Source organism: Anser brachyrhynchus (assembly GCF_964034855.1).
Source record: "Anser brachyrhynchus genome assembly, chromosome: 7".
Taxonomy (NCBI): Eukaryota; Metazoa; Chordata; class Aves; order Anseriformes; family Anatidae; genus Anser; species Anser brachyrhynchus.
In genome coordinates, this window is record NC_137701.1 from 22,682,115 (window position 1) to 22,701,863 (window position 19,749).

Below are 19,749 nucleotides of genomic sequence, written 5' to 3' on the forward strand. Positions count from 1 at the left end.
AGGTGTTACATATCCTGCCTTCTAACAAAATGAAAGAAAATCTTTCAAAACTAGGATCCTGAAAATTTTACCATCAAGACTGGGAAAGGTACATAGCATGCACTGCCAAATACTGTTAGAATATCATAAAAAGTATAGCATCTGAACTGTAGAAATATTGGGGCTGCCAATCTCGCCTGACCATGCTGTGATGCAAGTCCCGTGGCTCAGCAGAGAGCAGCTGTGCATGTTTGTAGTTTATTGCAATGAATGGGACGGGAGCTGAATAGCATGCAGGCCAGTCAATATCCATTAAAAAGTGATTATATAATATATATATATATGTATAATTTGCTTAGGTAACCTGTGTAAAATTGGTGACACGATGCTCTGCCTCCCTAAAAGGCACCAGAGCTGCACTCTTGTCTGATCCAGCTTGGTTCTACTCCTGTGAGAAGAATGGTAGGAAGTGAAGTTCAGGACACAGCACCTTGGCTTTTTTGCGCTGGAAATTCTTATAAAAAATATTGGCTGAGTAAAGATTTCATACATTTACTTTTCATTAATTCAGAATAACATGAATATATGTGAGAACACAAGACAATAAGTATCTTTAAGATTGCTGAATACTGCTGAAAATAAAATATACATTAAGGTGTCTGCAACAGTATTAGGAGATCCCACATACATTAAAAATAAAAAATATCTTGTAGCTTTGTATATCTCAGTTTATACTAGCCTAGAAGTTACACTTATAATAAAAATCTAGTTATTACACAGATATACATGCACTACAAAATTTTCTATATACACCATCCCCATAGTACTAAAGGACCTAAAAAGGAAAATATATTTTACAGCTTCTGTGCCGGATAGCAGCAACGCAGTTCAGGTCTTCAGACCTGCATGGACAACAGACTCAGCATAGTGGCTCCATATACGTTAATGGCCCTACTTTCTTGGTAACGTTTTATTTAGGATATGTTCCCTAATTTCCTTATTGCATTGAATTTCCCCAGTACCATTCTTATGGACACAACATCTTCATAATTATTTCTTTTTTTTTTTAGGCCTCAAAGGCAATCTTCTAGAACAGAGCTTTTCATTATGTTCATATACCTACTAGCATGTCTGATATTGTATGTTTTGTTTCTAGAAGGTCATAATTGAGTTAATATTTCCATCAGAATGCTGGAAAAGATGCATGTTATAATGAAGAATTCACTAAACATTAATATACTTAATTAAAACTTGCTAATAAATTATAATTACTATGTAGAAATTCATCTTATTGCCCTATGCCACAATGAATACATGCATCCATGTATGTAGAGAGACAAAAAAAAACCCCACCACCACCACCACCAACAAAAAACAACAACAACAACAAAAACAACACAGACACACACTCATCAGTATCTGGCTATTTTCTGCAGTGATCTCACAGTACATTACACTGGTGTCTAAGCTGTCTTTCATTTCAGATTCTGCTAAATAAATGTGTTTTGGTGGCAATTTCTAACTTGAGCACTTTTAATTTGAGTTTGTAAGCAATAAAGTGACTGTAGATCAATGCTCAGCAACATCAGAATTATATGAATGGGAAAATATGAGAAAGCAGAAACGCAAGTCATGGTACAGCATGACAAAAAAAGAGGAAGTCTTGAACAAAAAGCCATTTATAGTCACTTCTTAATTTTAAAAATGTCTTATTTCACTAATTTCATGACCCGGCTGTTGGTCCTGTGACTAGTATGCCCCTATTCTCCATATCAAAAACCACAGCGAATAAGAATTCTCTAGTGAAAAGTAGGAACCAGGATTAAGATCAAAAACTCTACTTTTGTGATTAAAATACATTTGAATTTTAGGCACTTAAATCCAGAAAAATACTCATAATCATCATTGCTTAACTACTTTGTCTCTCTTGAAGACGCCTGAATTTTGTAAATGTTTACTTTCAATTTTTTACCTTCAATTTCTGCAAAAGCAAAAAATTTTGGTCCTAAGTATGTTCACAAGTGTTTCAGGCTTGACTAGGCAAAACTGCTTGGCATTTGCTCATTCCTGACTAAATATGCACTTCTTTGTCTATCACCTGAGGTATTCATTTTTCAGTTTGTGAAGCACGCTTAACACACACGTATACAAGACTAAGTTTTGCCAAGAATGAAATGAAATTGAATTAATGAATGAAATTATCTGCAGGAGAAAGACTTCCTTTTACTAAGTCTTAATGACCAGCACTCATGCCTCAAATGTGAGAGAAGCCACTTTAAAAATCTCCCTATAGGAATTCAAATCTGTATTTTTGTGTCCTTGTAAAATAACCCAGTCCTTACACTGGGAAAATGAAAGATATAGCTAATGAATACAGTCAATAGTCATACCATCCTCCTATATGATGGAGAAATAGATGTGCTATTGTCATTAAGGTCATATTCAGTCCTGATATCTATCAGCCTATTGGTTTGAATACGATACATCTTCCATTTCTTCTACTTACTTAAAGCTCTTGTGCAGTAAATACACAAGATTAAGTGGACTACAAAAAGAGCAAGAAGCAAAAGTGAGTGCATTGGTGATCAAAGAATTCATATGGGAAATTCAGATTTTGGTCCCTGTTCCAAGGGAGTTCACATATTTTAGCCATCAACTATTGAATGTTAAAAAATTATAAAAAAAATCTGTAGTAGGGAAAGATTTATTTTGCAAAACAGATAGCGTAATCTTTAGGCACTCCCAAAAGTCATGTTCCTTCTTGCTGTCACTGTTTAGTGAATCACAAATTGTTTTCTGCATAATAGTTGCAACTTCAGCATGAGAAACCGAGAATACTCCATTACATTTTCTAAAACAGATTTCAGCATAGAATTAAATAATCACTAATGAAAATGTTTAAAGTCCTTCTTTCTGTAATATAAAACATAAATCTAATATTTGCATAGCTTCGTAACCATTGAAAACAAACAAAAAAAAAAAACAAAAAACAACCAACCACAGGAAAAGTTTACAGCACACCTTAAAACATGGTTTACTACTACCATGAATTAACCTGATGCAGACAGGATCTCAGAATAAGAAGTGAAGAGAGGAGAGTTTAGAGTAACGCTTTTCTGAGTGCATACTTTTGATCCTAACAGGACTTAATAGTCAACATCTCAGACTATATCTGCCAGAAAATTTTCTTTCAGTGCCATTCATACAGTAATATCATCTGAAGCGTCATTGCCAGTTACAATATATCTGCAGCATACACTAACAGTATCTTCTTCACACTTTCCAAATGAGGTATTTAGAATATTTTATTAAAAATCATAGGCTTAGGCTGACAGCATCTTTGAAACTGATAGAAATACTGTTCTAATATTAACTTTACAGACAAATGCAGAATGACAGATTGTTACTCAACAGAGATAGCAATAAATATTTTGTGATGAAGAAATCCAAAGTATTCTGTTTCCTTGTATTGGAATTTAATTTATGACACCAAACTTTTAGTACATCTTCTGGATATCACTAGTTGCTAAGCAAGGAAAAGACTGAAAATTATGGATGTGCTTGAAGATGATTAGCACGACCATAAAGAACAAACCCAGAAGGTCCAGGCCTATACCAAGAAACAACACAATTTACAGTAAGTCAGAATAATGAACTGTGACATTATTGTGATATGCAAATGTTATGGATAATCTCACTGTTAGGTGGAAATTCATCAGATTAGCAGTAGAATTTTCTGGTCATTAGTCAGCAGTAAACTTTGAAACAGTTAACAATGGAGCAATAGAATAACGGAATGATAGAACAATGCCCTGTGTGTTGTAAGGTGCCTGAAGAAGATTCCTTGTCTCATCCTAAGTACAAAGATAGAATGGAATCAATCAACATCGTACATTCAAGACCAATAAACTTTCATATCATCACCCTCTTCTTTACACAGAACAATTAAAGAGCTAATTAATAGAACTTCTGCTTTGTTGTAGACCCCATGGTCATGAAAAGTAAGAGAAACACTAGTAGAAACAATATGTAAAAAAAAAAAAAAAAAACTACCCACAACAATGTATTTTTGAAAGAACAGTGAAGAAATTTCTGAAGAGAGACAAGAAAATGTGACTAAAAATGTGATGCAGACAGTGCAAGAAAGGATCTTGGGGTAAGAATTATTAGAATCTTATCCATATTTATATCCTCAGATTCAAGTGTGAGAAAATCATTTATGAACTTCTTTATGTTAGTTTATGTCTACACCACAGCATGCAGTACTGCTCAAAAATGCCCATGCTAATTCTGAATGAACAAGAATTGCTACTGAACATAGCACAGACTTACTACATGATGCAGTGTGCCTCCACCATGTACAACTGCACAGGCTTAACACAGTAAGAATGGCATTGGCATCCACTGTTACTCACTAACTGCTAGCTTGGAGTTGTTCATTTGGCACCACATTGTGCCAGACAGAGGTGCGTTTTACTATTTTCACAGTAGGTATCAGATGTAAACATCTTAAAGCTTTAAAAATGACAGTGGGTAACCATAATCTTATACTGAGATATAAAGCTTCATAACATTTTTTGAGACATAAAGCTTCGTAATTTTTTCTTTTCTTTTTTTTTTTTTTTTTTTTTTACTGCAAGGTCACTACTTCATTTCTTCAGCAGTTCTACTACCATCAGATGGTTGACAGTGATTGAGATGAAATCATCTAGTGATGCTAGTCCAATATTCAAATATACTTACGATGTATACAGATGTTTTTTGACTACATCAAAATAGTTAAAAGCATCAGGATGAACAATTAATTTGACAGGAGGCTCTCCAGAAAGTAGACAAAAGAATAAATAACTAAACTAATGAAGTAAGTATCGAGATACTTGCAAAACTCACCCCCCACATTTTATAAGAGTTTTGGTATCCAAGGCTATTAAATTGTTCATTTTCTTGTAAGTGAATTAACTCAATAAAATGGGGGGGAAAATAATATTAATTTACTTTAAAATTGTTTTATACTATCTGATTTTTAAGGTAAATACAATCTTTTACTACCATCTCATTCAAAACTTGCAATCTTACATCAATTTATCTTAAATACAAGTTTGCACACTGTTATACAGCAATTAAATATAGATTTTTATTCAACACTAGTACGCTTAGAAGAGTAAAAAGGATTGGAATGTTTTTAACATAGAAATAGTCCTACCTCTTTGCTTTCTTCCAGGTCTGACTCGCTGCTAAACTCTTCTGTATTTAAGTTTTCGAAATCAGATTCGCCGACAGCAATTGGCACTGTCACAGTGAGGCTTGGGTTGTTTATGAATGACATGTAATCACTTTCATCAACAACATATTTTTCCACGCTGCTGCCTATGCCACTCGTAGTTCCATTCCCTTCTTTAAGATAGGCAAGGTTTTTACCTATTTCTACTATCATGTGATTGGAAATACAGCTGTCTTTTTTGTTGTTTAGGTCTTCAAGAGGTTTGATTTCATCTAAAACTTTTTGCTTTCTAACAAAGGCTTTTTGGATGAATTCACGCACTTTTCTCTTCACATAGTCTATGCCCTTCTGAATCCTTGCCACAGCAATCTGTAGATTGTTCATTTCATTATCATCATCTGTAGCAGCAAGGTTGTCTGAACTAAAGGAGCTCAGCAGCAAGGCCAGAAAGAGGTTGAGTACCTAAAAGACAGTAAAGAGAAAATAACCTGGATCTCTTATTTTAAAGTCATACAAGTAATTCCATTACGGGTTGTTTGATATGACATAATTTTTATATCACACCTAGCACTTTATCTCAAACCACTTTCTTTCTGCTATTTCCAATCCATACTCCCTATGCCCTTTTATTATAACTTGACAAAAACTTAATTATTAAATTAGCTTCCAGAACTTGACTAATATAGGTGAAAATCTAACTCTTCCTTGACTTTCTTCTCCACACAAAGTCTTGCAGGTCTGCTTCTCAAAATGGAAAATGACATAGGGAAACAGGATACAACCTAATATGTAGTATGCAAGCCATATAAGTCATTTCCTTAGTAGTGTTCATACGCAAGGGGAATGCAGGCAGACTCCAGTTTTCTACAATTCAGAAGATCATAATTTCAGTGTGTCTAATTCAGAATATAATAAATTATATATTTGCCCAGAATACCTCAGTCTGGTTTTGTTTTGTGCTTGAAAACTAGCTAATAGATAAAGAATCAACAGATGTGATATATTTTGGTTTTAGGAAGCTGTTTCACACATTCCGTCACATTCTCAGGAGAGCAATGCTGGTACAGAAATTTGGTATGTCATTTGGGGATGTATAATGAGGAATGGTATGTGTAAGACATGGAGTATAATTATTCCAAATTATTCAACACTTGTGCCTCTATCCAGAAAATGGCACTTGGGAGGAATTCAGAGACCAGCAACAACAGGATTAAGCAGTTTAGAAAGCATCACTTATGAGAAAAAAATTAACAGCTAGGCTTATTCTGTTTCAGAAGTAAAAGACTGAAAGTGGAAACAGTAAGCCTTTAGGTAATATAAATGTTGTCATGAAGACCAATTGTTTTGCATGATTATTGATACCAGGCAATCTAATTGGCTGCAAAGGTGATTTAAGCTAGATTTTTTTAAGGGCATCTTTATGACAATATTTTATGAAAATAATTTAGCACTGATCTTACTAAAGATGTTACAAACTCAGTGAAGATTTAAAAGAGGTAGACAAACTGGTCAAGGTATATTTGAACTTTGTGTAGAGAAAGGGCAAATGAATTAAACAATTTCCTAAAGTTCTTCAGTCTCCATCTCTCTGATTTCTAAAGTGTGAAAAATAGGAAATACATTCTAAAACTTTAAAAACTCTCATTGATTACATACCACTAGGTTTCCAATCACCATGACCATCATAAAGACAGTAAGGCACATAGTTTGGCCTGCAACTTCCATGCAGTCCCACATTGTTTCTATCCATTCTCCACACAACACTCGGAACACAATCAAGAAAGAGTGGAAAAAGTCATGCATGTGCCAGCGTGGAAGTTCACAGTCACTGGAGATCTTGCAGACACATTCCTTGTAGCTTTTCCCAAACAGCTGCATTCCAACCACAGCAAAAATGAACACAATGATGGCCAGCACCAGGGTCAAATTCCCCAAAGCTCCCACTGAGTTGCCAATAATCTTAATGAGCATATTTAGAGTTGGCCAAGATTTTGCCAACTTGAAAACTCGAAGCTACAAAACAGAAGAAAAATACACAGTTATTCGTGTTATTAATTGTAATAAATCATCACTATACATTTCATATTCCAGTTACCATGTGTATAAATCATGTGTCACATAACTTTTATAAACTTTAAATACAGAGTTACAAACTTTATACTTTAGTTATAGTACTAGATATCAGTAGTCTTAAGTCCTTATCTGAGTCACAAGAAGCCAAAAATACTGTCTCTGCTCACTTCAATTACACTGCGATTCTTACAAAGTCTCCAGTTCAGCCTTTGCCTCCTTTGATGACTGTAGATATCTACAGACAAATTGGTCAAAACATTCTTTTCTCCTTCAGTTAATTCTAAGAGAATACTACAAAAAATAAATCAGTGCATGTGGAATGTGATCAGCTTAACAAGATTATTAGTGTTTAGACACTCAGATCTCCTTGTTCATTAGCAGAGAGATGGAAGAAATGGCTTTCCTAAATGGAGAAACAAGCTAGAGTTTTTAATGACAGGCATAGAAGTTACTTACAAGTATCTCTTACAACACCTTTTCTGTCATGAAAAATAAGCACCATGTGCGTCTTACAAAGTTTACCATGCAATGTTGAGAAAAGTGGACAAAAGAAAATGCTATATTAAAGTGCGAATTAGACAAAAATTGACATAATTGGAAAGATATAGCAAGTGTTCAGACAATCAAAGGAACTTAAATGTAAATATTATTTAATGGAATGAGACATAATTAAAATACATATAGATGCAAAGGAAAATACAGAACTCTATTACTGAGGGAGAAGTCAATCCAGACAGATACTCGACTTTAGGAAAATATAATATAATGCTATATGGAGAACCAGCAAATAGATAAATTAAAAAAATAAAAATAAAAAAAAACCTCTTTTTCATAGAGGCTTTATTTAATTATTTTTTTTAGGTTTGCTTTATTTAAGGCAGGAGTTGATGACCAGGAACTCTAGTTTAATTTCTCTTATTGTTTATGTCTTTTTAAAGAGGATTTGAACATCAAATTGCATGCTAGCCTAGTCTTCAGCAAGACCAAGGCTTTTCAAGTTCCTATTCATGTCAGAGGTATCTAAGAACAGACAGGGATACTCTAGTGATTTCAGAACAGAAAATATATATTTTCTATCCAAAGAAAATTCTTAACACTGCTTTCTTCTAAAAATAACCTTGTAAGCAAACTGGTAATGGAAGCTTATCAGCTAAACAGTTGATAAACTTTTATTAATTAATCAGTTATTTACTAAGTGGATTACTTATCTTCTTCAGTCATAGGTTGTGATGGTCTGTGGCTCTTGCATTCTTTATTCCCTCATTTATGAAAAAAAAAAAAGACTCTAAAAGATACCACTATTTAAAAGGTTAATTCTTAAAGCACACCCCTGCTGCAAACAAAATTGATGTTGACAATGTTTTGAAGGAGAAACAGACATTATCAAGATAACGTATAAAACAAACTTGACATAATAAATATTTGCCATTAAGCAGTATGGAATTTAGTATTTTTTAAGTTCTTATGCAAGGAACTTCTGACTCAGCTAAATATATAACGTACAAATGAAAAATGCAAGACATAAATGCACAAATATAAAAAAATATAGAAACGTATTTTATTTAGTATATTTACCAATCGGAATGATCGAAGGACAGATAATCCTTCTACATTTGCAAGGCCAAGCTCCATTAAACTAAGACTCACTATAAAACCATCAAAAATATTCCAGCCCTCTTGGAAATAATAGTAAGGATCCATGGCAATTATCTTGAGAAACATTTCTGCTGTGAAAATTCCAGTAAACACCTGCAACGAAAATACAGTTTCTTACTCCATTTTAATGAGAAAATATTATAATGTTTATATCTTATATATAAAATATTATAAAATAAAACTGTCAGATTCAACCTTTGTTAGGTTTATATCCTCAGCAAGCAATCCATGATGAATCTGAATACCTTCTCTATATTCCAATAGACTTGGTTAGGAATTAAATTCAGATTTGAAGCTTACATATGCATCACAGTGTTTGGTTGTCAAAGAAGAAAGGGGAAAAATGTTTTCTATGCAGTTAATATGCATGCATAAATACTGATACATAGAATCTCTTCTGATTTTAATACTCAGTTTTTTCTTCTCAAATATCATCTTTGCCCTTGTGACATCTCATCTTTTTACTTCTAGGGGTAAAGATAAGTTTGTAAGAGGAGCAATTATTTTATTAAGAAAAAAAGTTGTTCTTAATAGCACTGTCATCCTACTTCACCACCTCCTGTGAAGTCACAGAATATATGCTGTGCTCACTGGGTCTTTCCCCTCTACAGACAGGACATCAGAAGGTGCTAGTGAGGAGTAGAAAAGGTGTGGGATTGGATCCGAAGATTCTTTCAATTTGTAAGTGTTCGTTCCGGAGAAAACATTATATAAATTTCTGTAACTAGCTTCAATGACAGAAGCTGAGGATTCTAAAAATCAAAATGCATATTGATTCAATAAATCTTACCATCTTTTGCAAAGGGAAGAGAATTAAATTTCATAAAGCAAGAATGGATAAATCCACAAATGTCAAGAGGCGCTTTACAGCTTAAATTTAAATTCAACAATCCCAAGCCTATTAATATCTAGTCAACATTTTCTTTTAAACTTATGTACATAGGCTACATGAGAATTATTTAAGAAAAATGCATTTGACATACATTGTACATCATGAAAGACTTACAAGGTTTCCTACTGAAAGCACACCACTGAACTGTTCTGTCATTGGATAGTGTTCCATGGCCATGAACAGGGTATTAAGAACAATGCAGATAGTAATGGCCAGATCAACAAATGGGTCCATCACAATCAAATTTACAATATGTTTGACTTTCAGCCAGGGAGTGCAACAGTCCCAAATCAAGCAAGTGTTAGCAAATTTGTACCAGCATGGTGGGCATTTCTGTCTTGATTCTTCAAGTTCTAGAGAGAAAAAGGTAAATAACATTTTAAAGATATTTCTCTATTTAAACATATTACCAGTCCTGCTCATTAGGCCTGGGTATTTTCCTCTGAAACCAAGGCTAATGTCCAGTCAAAAAAAAAAAATAAAAATAAAAAATAATCTGTTCCACTATATATTAGATTTGATGTGAAATGAATACCAAATATTCAATAAATAAAATAACCACTTAAAAATAAATGCTGCATAGGATGCAAAGTAAAAATTTGCCTTAGGAATCTGGCATGCATAGAATGAATAAAATATATCACATTTTACTCAGGAAGGATAAACTCTTAGAAAGAGCCTAAAGTCAGACAACTATTTAGACACAATTATGGTCCAAATGTGCAAACCTGCCCATTTGCTATCTTGGGCATAGTCATTTAAGCCTCAGAACAACATTTTGCCCTTTATTACAACAAGTAGTTTTTTAATTCCATGTTTTGGAACCATTGTATTTAGTCTAACAGAAAGAGCAACGTGATCTTTCCTTTGTGAAACAGCATGTCTGGTGAATTGGTAGAAGGGGATTGTTCTACTGCAAGAAGCATAGCCATTTCACTAATCTAAATAGAACTTTTACCCTGAAACACAACTCCTCTAGAGAAACGCTGCATTGATCAATTGCTTTCTGCTTGCACTTTTCTTGGAAGTTTGCTGCTTCCATCTCAAACCTATACTGAAAGCTTGATTGCTTTTCCAAATACATCAGTCCATATTAAAAAATACACAAACAAACAAAATAACTACCTCTATATACAAATCTCACCTTGTCTTTACCTTTAGGTTCACATAGCTACCTTTAAACACCACTACTACTTAGTGTGTCATACATTTAATAGTAACTGTATCATAATACAAAAATTCTATTGTACATACCTTCCATTGTATTTGTAAGCATGCTGGCTATACTCATTGCTCTTTGCCTTGCACTAGGATCTGTTAGGTAGTCCATAGGAACATGGTAAGAACTAGATCGTCTCTTTCTTAAGTCAGTCTCTGTAGTAGTGCCCTGAAAATAAAACACTGATAAACTAGCCTATCAATTGTTCATTTCATAAGAATAACACTGTAAATTATTATCAAAGTAAAATGGTTTCACACACTCTGGTGTCCTGCCCCATGCTCCATTATACTGTTGTTTTGCAAGAGAATGATGTAATGCCTATCTTTGTATACAGCGAATAGCCAAATACATTTGTAGGACTGCTCTTGTGCTCAAAGAATGTGTGTTTAACTATTTTGCTGAAACAGGGCTGAGACATTAAGACAGATTCATGAGTTTTTAGACTATAAAAAGTTCCATGATGCTTGTCAATGAGCTCTGCCATATATATCCCTCATATTAGGCAGTGAAGTATTTTTCTAAACATGAAAATGCACAGCCCACACAGCTAGCTGTAAGAGCACAAAGTATTAAGTGTATTTTATTAAGATAACTTTGAAGTTATTAACTTCCTAGCACACATTTCAAAACAAATAAGAGAAAAATATTTATTAATGTTGACGTCACAAAAAAAAAAAAATCACTAGGAAAATTAACAATTCGATAGGAACACTAACTAGCATAAGTTGTCCTATCAGATATTATATCAAAAATTTCAGGTATGGTCAGTGGGAGGTTAAATGCTCATTTAATATATTCCATTAGGTAAATATAATTCATATATATATATATATATATATATTGATATCCTGTCTGATATGCAAATACATGACCTCTTCAGTTAGTATAATGAACACATGGGTATTAGATTACATGTGCTACATTTATTCAATGGTTTCCTATGCTATTTTGTTGATTCCAGTGAACTAACATACATTTTCACGTATCTAGTTAATGAGAGCTAGACAACTTCACTTTCTTCTTCAGCTTATAACTAGAATATATAAAAGGAGCATTCATGTCTTGGCCAAAAAGGGAATTTTTCTCAAGTGACTAAATTTCATAGAAACAGTAGTTGGTTACACAGGGAGAGGACATCATGCCTGAGCTACTGCAGACTTCCTTACATTGCTAGCAGTGGCTGCTTTATCAATCATCACCTCTGGCAGAAGCTGTCCAGTAGGTGACGTCAGAGCTGGAGGCCCACCAACTAAAGAAACTACTCCATTGCAATCCACAGTGCTGTGCATCTTCCCATTCACTGGAAGTGGAGGTACTGTCCTGGATGACCTACTGGCCTGACTAATGTTACTGTTGCGCCGTTCACCATGTCTATGAGGAACAAAGAGAGAATCTCTTCTGCTCTCATTGTCTTCAAAAGTGCTGTGCTCATCATCAGCAAAGTCATTTTCTGATCCTACATCCTTTGCTCGACCTCTGAAGCTGAAAAGACTTGTTCGGCTATTGCGCCTTGGGGAAAACAGGGAGCCTCGAATGCTCAGCAAAGACTGTAGGCAAATAAAAACAGTGATTATCAGATGAAAATTATTTTAAATATAACACTTTCATACAGGGGAAAAAACACAGTGTTAATATGTCTTAAAGGGTAAGGTCATCTACAAGGAAATGAACAACCCTAATATACAACCTCCCCCAGTACGCTCCCTTTTGGGTAGTAAACAAAGAGCACATAAGTGACAGACAAAGGCTAGTTATTTTACTACTTTGGCTATATAAAAACAACCAGTTTAATTACAGTAAAAGAAACTGCTTGACAGAATTGCTTCCTCTGCCATTCTGCCTGCTTTATTACCAACTGTTCATAAACTGAGTAAGCACATCTAGACACTTATTTATCCCAGGTTGGGATTAGTCTGACAGACTGAGTAAATAAATTTTTTTGGCATATTTCCTGTGACTCAGTCTGTGCATAGAAGTAGCTCTCAAATACTGCCCAGTTTAAATTTTTTTTTTCAGGTACTGTTCAAATAGGCCCCAATAAGATTTTTATTTCTTTTCAGAATTGTTAGCTATCCTGAATACGCAAAGATATGTATGCAATTTTCTATGAACAGTCTCACTAATCTTCATCAGATTACTCATATGAGTAAATGCTTTGCTATGGGTGGATCTTTTCAGGATCAGTCAAAATAAAGCTCCAATCTTGCAATTACACATGTGCTTAACTTTAATTCATGTTAGTGATTCTCTTGACTTGAATGACTGGCATTAGCACCTGATTTCACCCAAGACCTCTATGAACAGCAGAGATGATACATAACAAAGCAGTGTCTGTTTCTCTTCTGCAACTTATCTTTATGGATCTGAGCCCCATTGTTCTAGGCATTGCAAAATGCAGAACAAAAAGGCACTCTGCAAATAAATTATCTAAGTGTAACACAACAGATGGATACAAAAAGAGAGGGAATATGAAGAGGCAAAATTGATGGGTATGATAAACAGTGGTCTTAGCTCACCTTAAGTCACTTCCCTGTCAAGCTTTCTGTAGGCAGCATGGTAAAAGAGAGTTTTAAAGAGGGATTTGAGGAAAGCAATGAAGTGTTCTGTGGAAACTCATGGGAGATTCTTCCAAGCACGAGGGGCAGCATACCAGAAAGAGCTCAAAAAAACTAGTTTGAAAATTTAACAGGAGGTTATGGATGCTGGCATGGGTCAGTCAAAGCTGTGACTTGATTTGCTTACTGTAAGTAGACAAGGTAGGTTGGGATGGGCTTTAAGCACAGTATGTTTTACGGTATTGAAAATATCTATAGGTAGGTATGTTAACTAGCAGATTAGGTAAAAGCAATGAGATAGGTTAGTGTTCTGTGTAACAACATTCTTGATGAACACAGCAGGAACAGGGACATAGAAAGAGGTCCAAGTTAAAGATTATTCACAGCTGAGGCTCCAGAGTAGAGTCAAAAATAAAAAAAATAAAATAAAATAAAAAAGAGAGAGAGTAGGAACTAGCAACAGGGCCTTGTGGAAATCCCTTGGAAAACTGTCAGGAGGTAAAAGGATCTTCTAAAGCACAACTAAACCAGAACTGAGAGGAGACAAAATAATGAATGTTAGGAAGAATAAGTTTTCAAGAAGAACATAATGGTCAGTTACATTGAAAGCAAATGAAATGTCAAGGAAGATGTCAAAAATGAGATATAAACCTGAGTTTTGTCTAGGAAAAGGTTATTAAAAACTGTGGTGAGTGGAATTTCTGTTGAGTGTGGTAGCTAGAACCCAAAGTGGGAAGGAACTGGGGTTGGAAAACCAGAGGGGAGGGAATCGCTAGACTATTATAGTAAACAGCTGTATATGAACTTAGAGATGAAAAGGTAAGAGAAGCAAGTTGGATGAGGTATGCTTTATTTCTTAAAGGATGGATGAATTGAGCTGCAGCTGAATAAGGCTGCAGTTTGAATGAAGACATGAGTAAGAATAAGGACCTACAGGATCAGATGGGTCTTCAACATGAAGTTGAAGTCAATGGATACAGATGAGAAGATTTGTATAAGGAACAGAATAAATCATGAATTAAATTTAGAAATGAAGTCTTACAAAGTTAAACAGTTAAAACATAAAACAATGTCAGACCAAGAAAAAACAATGGATGCAGTGCTATGAAAAAAAGAAAGTATGTTAGGGAGGAAGTGGAAGGAGTTAACTTGGTAGAAATGGGAAGCTAGAAAAATTACAGTCCCACCACAGTCTGATCGAAGGAGGAAAAGTCCTTAATAAGAGAGTAACAGATGAAGAGGTTTGAGCTTCTCTGAGAATGGGAGCTGGAGAAGGTGATATATGAAAAGAACATGGATGCTCATGATCTATTTAGTGATGAAACAGGCTTTCCAGAGACAGGAATAGAAGAGGATAAAAAAGGAAGGAATTTAGAAATAGTTACTAAAAAGAAGGGGAAAGCAATTCATAAAGACCAGGGAGAATCAAGAATGTGGGGATAAAAGGAAGAGACATATTGAGGCAAAAGTCACACAAAGGGGCAGAAAAAGAACAGAATGGATGTGAGATCTAGACCTGAACAGCTGAGGGGACAGTCTGAGGTGGGCAAATGAACAGGAGTTTCTGATAACTGTAGAACGGATGACATAACAAAGCTATCAAATGAAATAGATGTCTCGATGGGAGATGCAGATGGCACTCTTCTTGAGTCACTCGTATCAATGTAGGAGAACACATGCAAGGGCACTTTGCCACAGATATTTCCACCTTTAAGATAACACTATTAAGGGTTTCACATCAATTAATTTGCCAAATTTCGCTTGAACATTTATGATACATTTAACATTTTTTTGCACCCCAAATTTAACACTTTTCTCATTGAAAACATGAAATTCCTTTGTATGTGTGCACCAAATTTTGAAGCCACTGATCATTCTGAATACATCCACCTTGTTGGGTTCTTTTTCATTAAGAAACTTGCAAATACAACTCATTCTAATTAATACACATTATTTTGATTTTTCAGACATTAATTCAACAAAATCTCTCAAATTCTTACAGTTTCATCTTTGATTGCAATTATTAGCTTGGTTATATTTTGACTTAAGATACTTAAAGAGTCTGTGTTATCTTTTGCAAGAACAGACCAAACTGCATTACAGGGGGTTTGTTTCTATGATAAGTAGACTACAAAGATGTTAAGAGGTAAAAATACTGTGGTACCTGGTGTGGGGAAGAGAATCTCTTTTCATATGTAAGTCTATTCCCCTCAATGGAAAATCGGAAGCCTTTCCTTTTGATGCTGTCCTCTGATTCGGATTTGCGAAATTCTTCCTCATCCTTTTCCTCGCCTTCAGACTGTTCTTTTTGCTTTTTTTTCTTTCTTCTATTCCTCCTCTCTTTAGCACTCTTTGAGCTCAGTTTTGATGCCTCAGAAGAGCTTTCAGAGAATCCACCTATTCCACCTACTCCACTATAATCTCTTGAGTCAGCTGCTGCAGCTGCTGCTGCTGCCTATATGTACAAGCACATATGCAATTTAATACATTTATACAAATACACACCACTCAGTATTTTAAATTTATTGCTATTCTTAAAAAAAATAATAAATTTGAAATAAAAGCAGTGATCCTGCTTCATTGAACCTGGTCTATCATAAGAAGTATAATTTGTGAAATACCACAGGAACCATAATTTGCCACTGCTCCATAAACCAGCAGTTAAAGCAGCCCAAGGGAGAAATGTGCTGTCAGAGAACCGAGTTAACAAGCATCTCTTTCAGATTGGAGCAATATGTCACAGTGACTTTTTCACCTGAAAAACTATGTAAAAGGAAAAAGGCTCAAGCAACAGGAAAATCCCTGTTAATGGGAAGCAACATTTTCTTGCACCATTTTGCTGGATTTGCAATACTCTCTAGTCTACTAAATAGTTGGTATGACATTATTAATTTCGGTGTTGCAAACAATCATCGGAGATTTGAGTTTAACTGCAGGCTATTAGAGATCTGTTGCTGTTTGAAGTCAAACATTTGTGAGGCATTTGATTAATATTTATTTGCAATCTGTAGTAAAAACAAACAAACAACCCCCTTTTGCTGGCTTTAGTCATTTGATCACATGGAAGACATAGTTCAACTTCTGCTCTGTGTGGCTACATGCCAAGCAGACATAATCTATTATCCTATTAAAGATTTCAGAGTTTTCAAACAAAGAAAAGGAGTTTCAAATTAGTATGTAATCATGACATCTGTAGAAGAAGCATTTTCTCCATTTTTTCCACTTTTTCCAGTTTTATTTAAAACTGGAACACTATTTATGCTGTGAGAGCTGCAGAAGGAGTAGAAAAAGCCAAATGTTGCTGAAACAAAATATTGCTCCCACACCAATGACAGTAGTTGTTTTTTTCTGTCACTTAAATAAGCAGAATTCCTGTTTGTTGGTTTGTTTTCCCACATCTCCACCTCAATTTCTAGAATCACAGAGTGGTTGAGGTTGGAAGGGACCTCCTGAGGTCATCTTGTCCAACTCCCCAGCACAGACAGGGTCACCAAAAGGTTGCCCAGGACCATGTCCAGACAGCTTTTGATTATCTCCAAGCATGCAGATCGCACAACATCTCTGGACAACTTGTTCAAGTGTTTGGTCATCCTCACAATAAAAAAAATTATTTTCAATCTCTTGTTTGAAATTTTAGCTTACTGCTTCTTTATTTTTTATTTTTTTATTTTTTTGGTCGCTCATTAAGAGGCTTACTTAAGCCAGCAGAAGAAATGTTATGGAAAACATTAAAGATTTTTTGCAAAATGAAGGAATTTATGAGAGAGGAGGTAATATTTAGAAGTGGGGGACTGAAACTATTCTCAGATGTGAACATTCAATCACAGTCATGAATGGCAAAAGCAATTGTCCTTTACAAGAATACCTGAGCTTCTTCCTGTTGCTTTTTCAGTTGTTCTAGCATTTGCTGAAATTCTGCTTCTTTCTGTTCTGCTTCTTCCATAGTTGCTTGATTCTGTTCTTCATAGGCCATGGCAACCACAGCCAGGATCAAGTTAATCAGGTAGAAAGAGCCCAGGAAAATGACCAAAACAAAAAATATCATGTATGTTTTCCCAGCAGCACGCAGTGTCTGGGGAAAAAAGAGATAATACACATTTTTTAGCAGACTTTTACATACTATTGCATCTGCGTTATATTTTAGAAACACATTGTAAGATTGCTCTGTGTTAGCACAAGATGATTTAGTTATTTTTTCCACATACAAGTAGCTAGTATTACATTCTGGCTATATGTGCAAAAATCCAAGTTTTATGTCTGCTATGGTCAAGGTGAATAAAATTCTACAACTTGAATACTTCAGAATTTCTGAAGTTATAGAAGTTGCTGTCACAATTACACCTTTATATTATAGCCTTTAAATCTAACAGTAGCGGGGCCACTAGCCCGCATCTTACCTTGTCTCATCAGTCCCAAACTACAGTGCCACAAAGACAATGCAGTATACAAAATGTCATGCTGCACAACATCACTGTCCTTCAGGTTAAGGATCTGTATAGTTCAGGGACAAGATACAACCTTCTCAAAGAGAACATATTTGTACTAGACTGCTAATCAATTTAACTAGCATCTATTTACAGCACGTTTGGGCAAGAAGCATTAACAAGTTCATTTACTCATTTGTGAAAAGGAAACAATAATTCTTAACCACCTTCATAAAGTAACAGCTATTTCTTACTATGTATTTGAATAGCACATGGAAACCTAAATCATGGACAAGGCCCCTGTTGTTTTAGACAGCTTACATATATGAAATAGAAGATGATTTGTGTCCCAAAGGCCTTAGGGACACGTGAATGAAAATAACTATGCAAGTACTATGTAGTAATGGTATTGGTGATGGTGCTGTTTATTTTAATAAGTCCTCACCAGCTGGTAAAGATTCTCCCAAAAGTCCTGAGTCATCAATCGAAACAGTGACAAGAATGCCCAACTGAATGTATCAAAACTTGTGTAGCCATAGTTGGGGTTTCTACCAGCTTTCACACATATATATCCTTCTGGACATTGACTACAAAAGAAGAGGAAATGCTATTTTTAACAACTACTCTAAATTACGATATTCTATAGAAAATCACAAAATTGCTCAGGAGTACCAGTTTCTAATGAAATTATGAACAAGTAAAATTTTATTCTACATACCTAGGATAAAAATATGTATCTTAATCAGTTTTCAATTTTTAATTCCATTTCCTATTGATATTTCAGTGCTTTAATAATATAACGAACAGCAATCAACCCTTCCCCACAATTTTTCTTATCAACAAATTTCCATCAAGAAAGCAAGAGAAGAATGTCAACTAGAACAGCTGATGATAAACAGTTGTCAGCCAGCTGGCAGTAACATTTATGCACATAGCATTCCATGGGATTACCTTTACAAAATTAGCCTAAGATTCTGAAGAAAGTGCCTGTGTAAACTCAAATCACATAGATGGTTATATTTAGGTATAGTTTCATATCCCCAAACATTGGTAATTTGAAATTCTAAGTTACAGTTGATACTTTAGTTAGCTACCTAAGCTATTCTAAGTAGCTAATTATTCTTTCTTGATGCACTATGAAAAATGACGACCATTTTCTTACCCTGCATCTGAGCTATTGCCACACAGCAGAGCATCATTTTGTCCTTCCAAGAAATAGAAATGATCTGTTTAAAAAAAATAATAATGAATAAGATAAAGACATCATTTATACCCTATGGGAAATTGAGCTATGACAAAAACTTTTACACTTTGAAGAAATAAGCAGAGCTAACTGTTTAACTGCAATATACAACGATCAGAAATTAAAAAAAAATATGGAAAACACTGTTTTGACAGGAAAATTACTTTTATATAGTCTTGAAGTTGGTCTTTCTTTAGAGAATAGAAAGGTAGTCATATGATTTATTCTCAGTAACCTACACAATTGAGTAAGGATACAAATGACAGATTAACAAATTGTTTATGTCAGCTAATGAGTGAATGAATACCAGGAAAACAGGACAAATACGGAGAGCAATTCCCTGCCTTTTTCAAGCATTTTTATATATACCATTTAAAGTTACTAATTTATAACTATTAATTCCATACTATTTTATCCAAATATTACTGGAAAAAGTACTGAAGTCTTTGCAGCATGAAAACACATCACAACATGCACAAGGTAT

At 34.7% G+C, this 19,749-nt stretch overlaps 1 protein-coding gene across 6 annotated transcripts in view; it reads right to left on the reverse strand.

The window, feature by feature from the left end:
- SCN2A (sodium voltage-gated channel alpha subunit 2) overlaps positions 1–19,749 on the reverse strand; it is a 62,518-nt gene that overhangs the window by 24,489 nt on the left and 18,280 nt on the right. For 4 of the 6 annotated variants that reach the window (XM_080601138.1, XM_080601137.1, XM_080601140.1 and 1 more), the window contains 10 exons: positions 19,185–19,248; positions 18,468–18,609; positions 17,464–17,670; positions 15,763–16,053; positions 12,210–12,590; positions 11,076–11,208; positions 9,936–10,174; positions 8,849–9,022; positions 6,857–7,213; positions 5,183–5,662 (listed from right to left, as the gene is read on the reverse strand). In XM_080601138.1, the coding sequence (XP_080457264.1) occupies positions 5,183–5,662; positions 6,857–7,213; positions 8,849–9,022; positions 9,936–10,174; positions 11,076–11,208; positions 12,210–12,590; positions 15,763–16,053; positions 17,464–17,670; positions 18,468–18,609; positions 19,185–19,248 (2,468 nt within the window). Of the gene's footprint in view, positions 1–5,182; positions 5,663–6,856; positions 7,214–8,848; positions 9,023–9,935; positions 10,175–11,075; positions 11,209–12,209; positions 12,591–15,762; positions 16,054–17,463; positions 17,671–17,995; positions 18,092–18,467; positions 18,610–19,184; positions 19,249–19,749 lie in introns of those variants that run through there. The other 2 variants (XM_080601139.1, XM_080601142.1) reach the window with 2 other exon arrangements.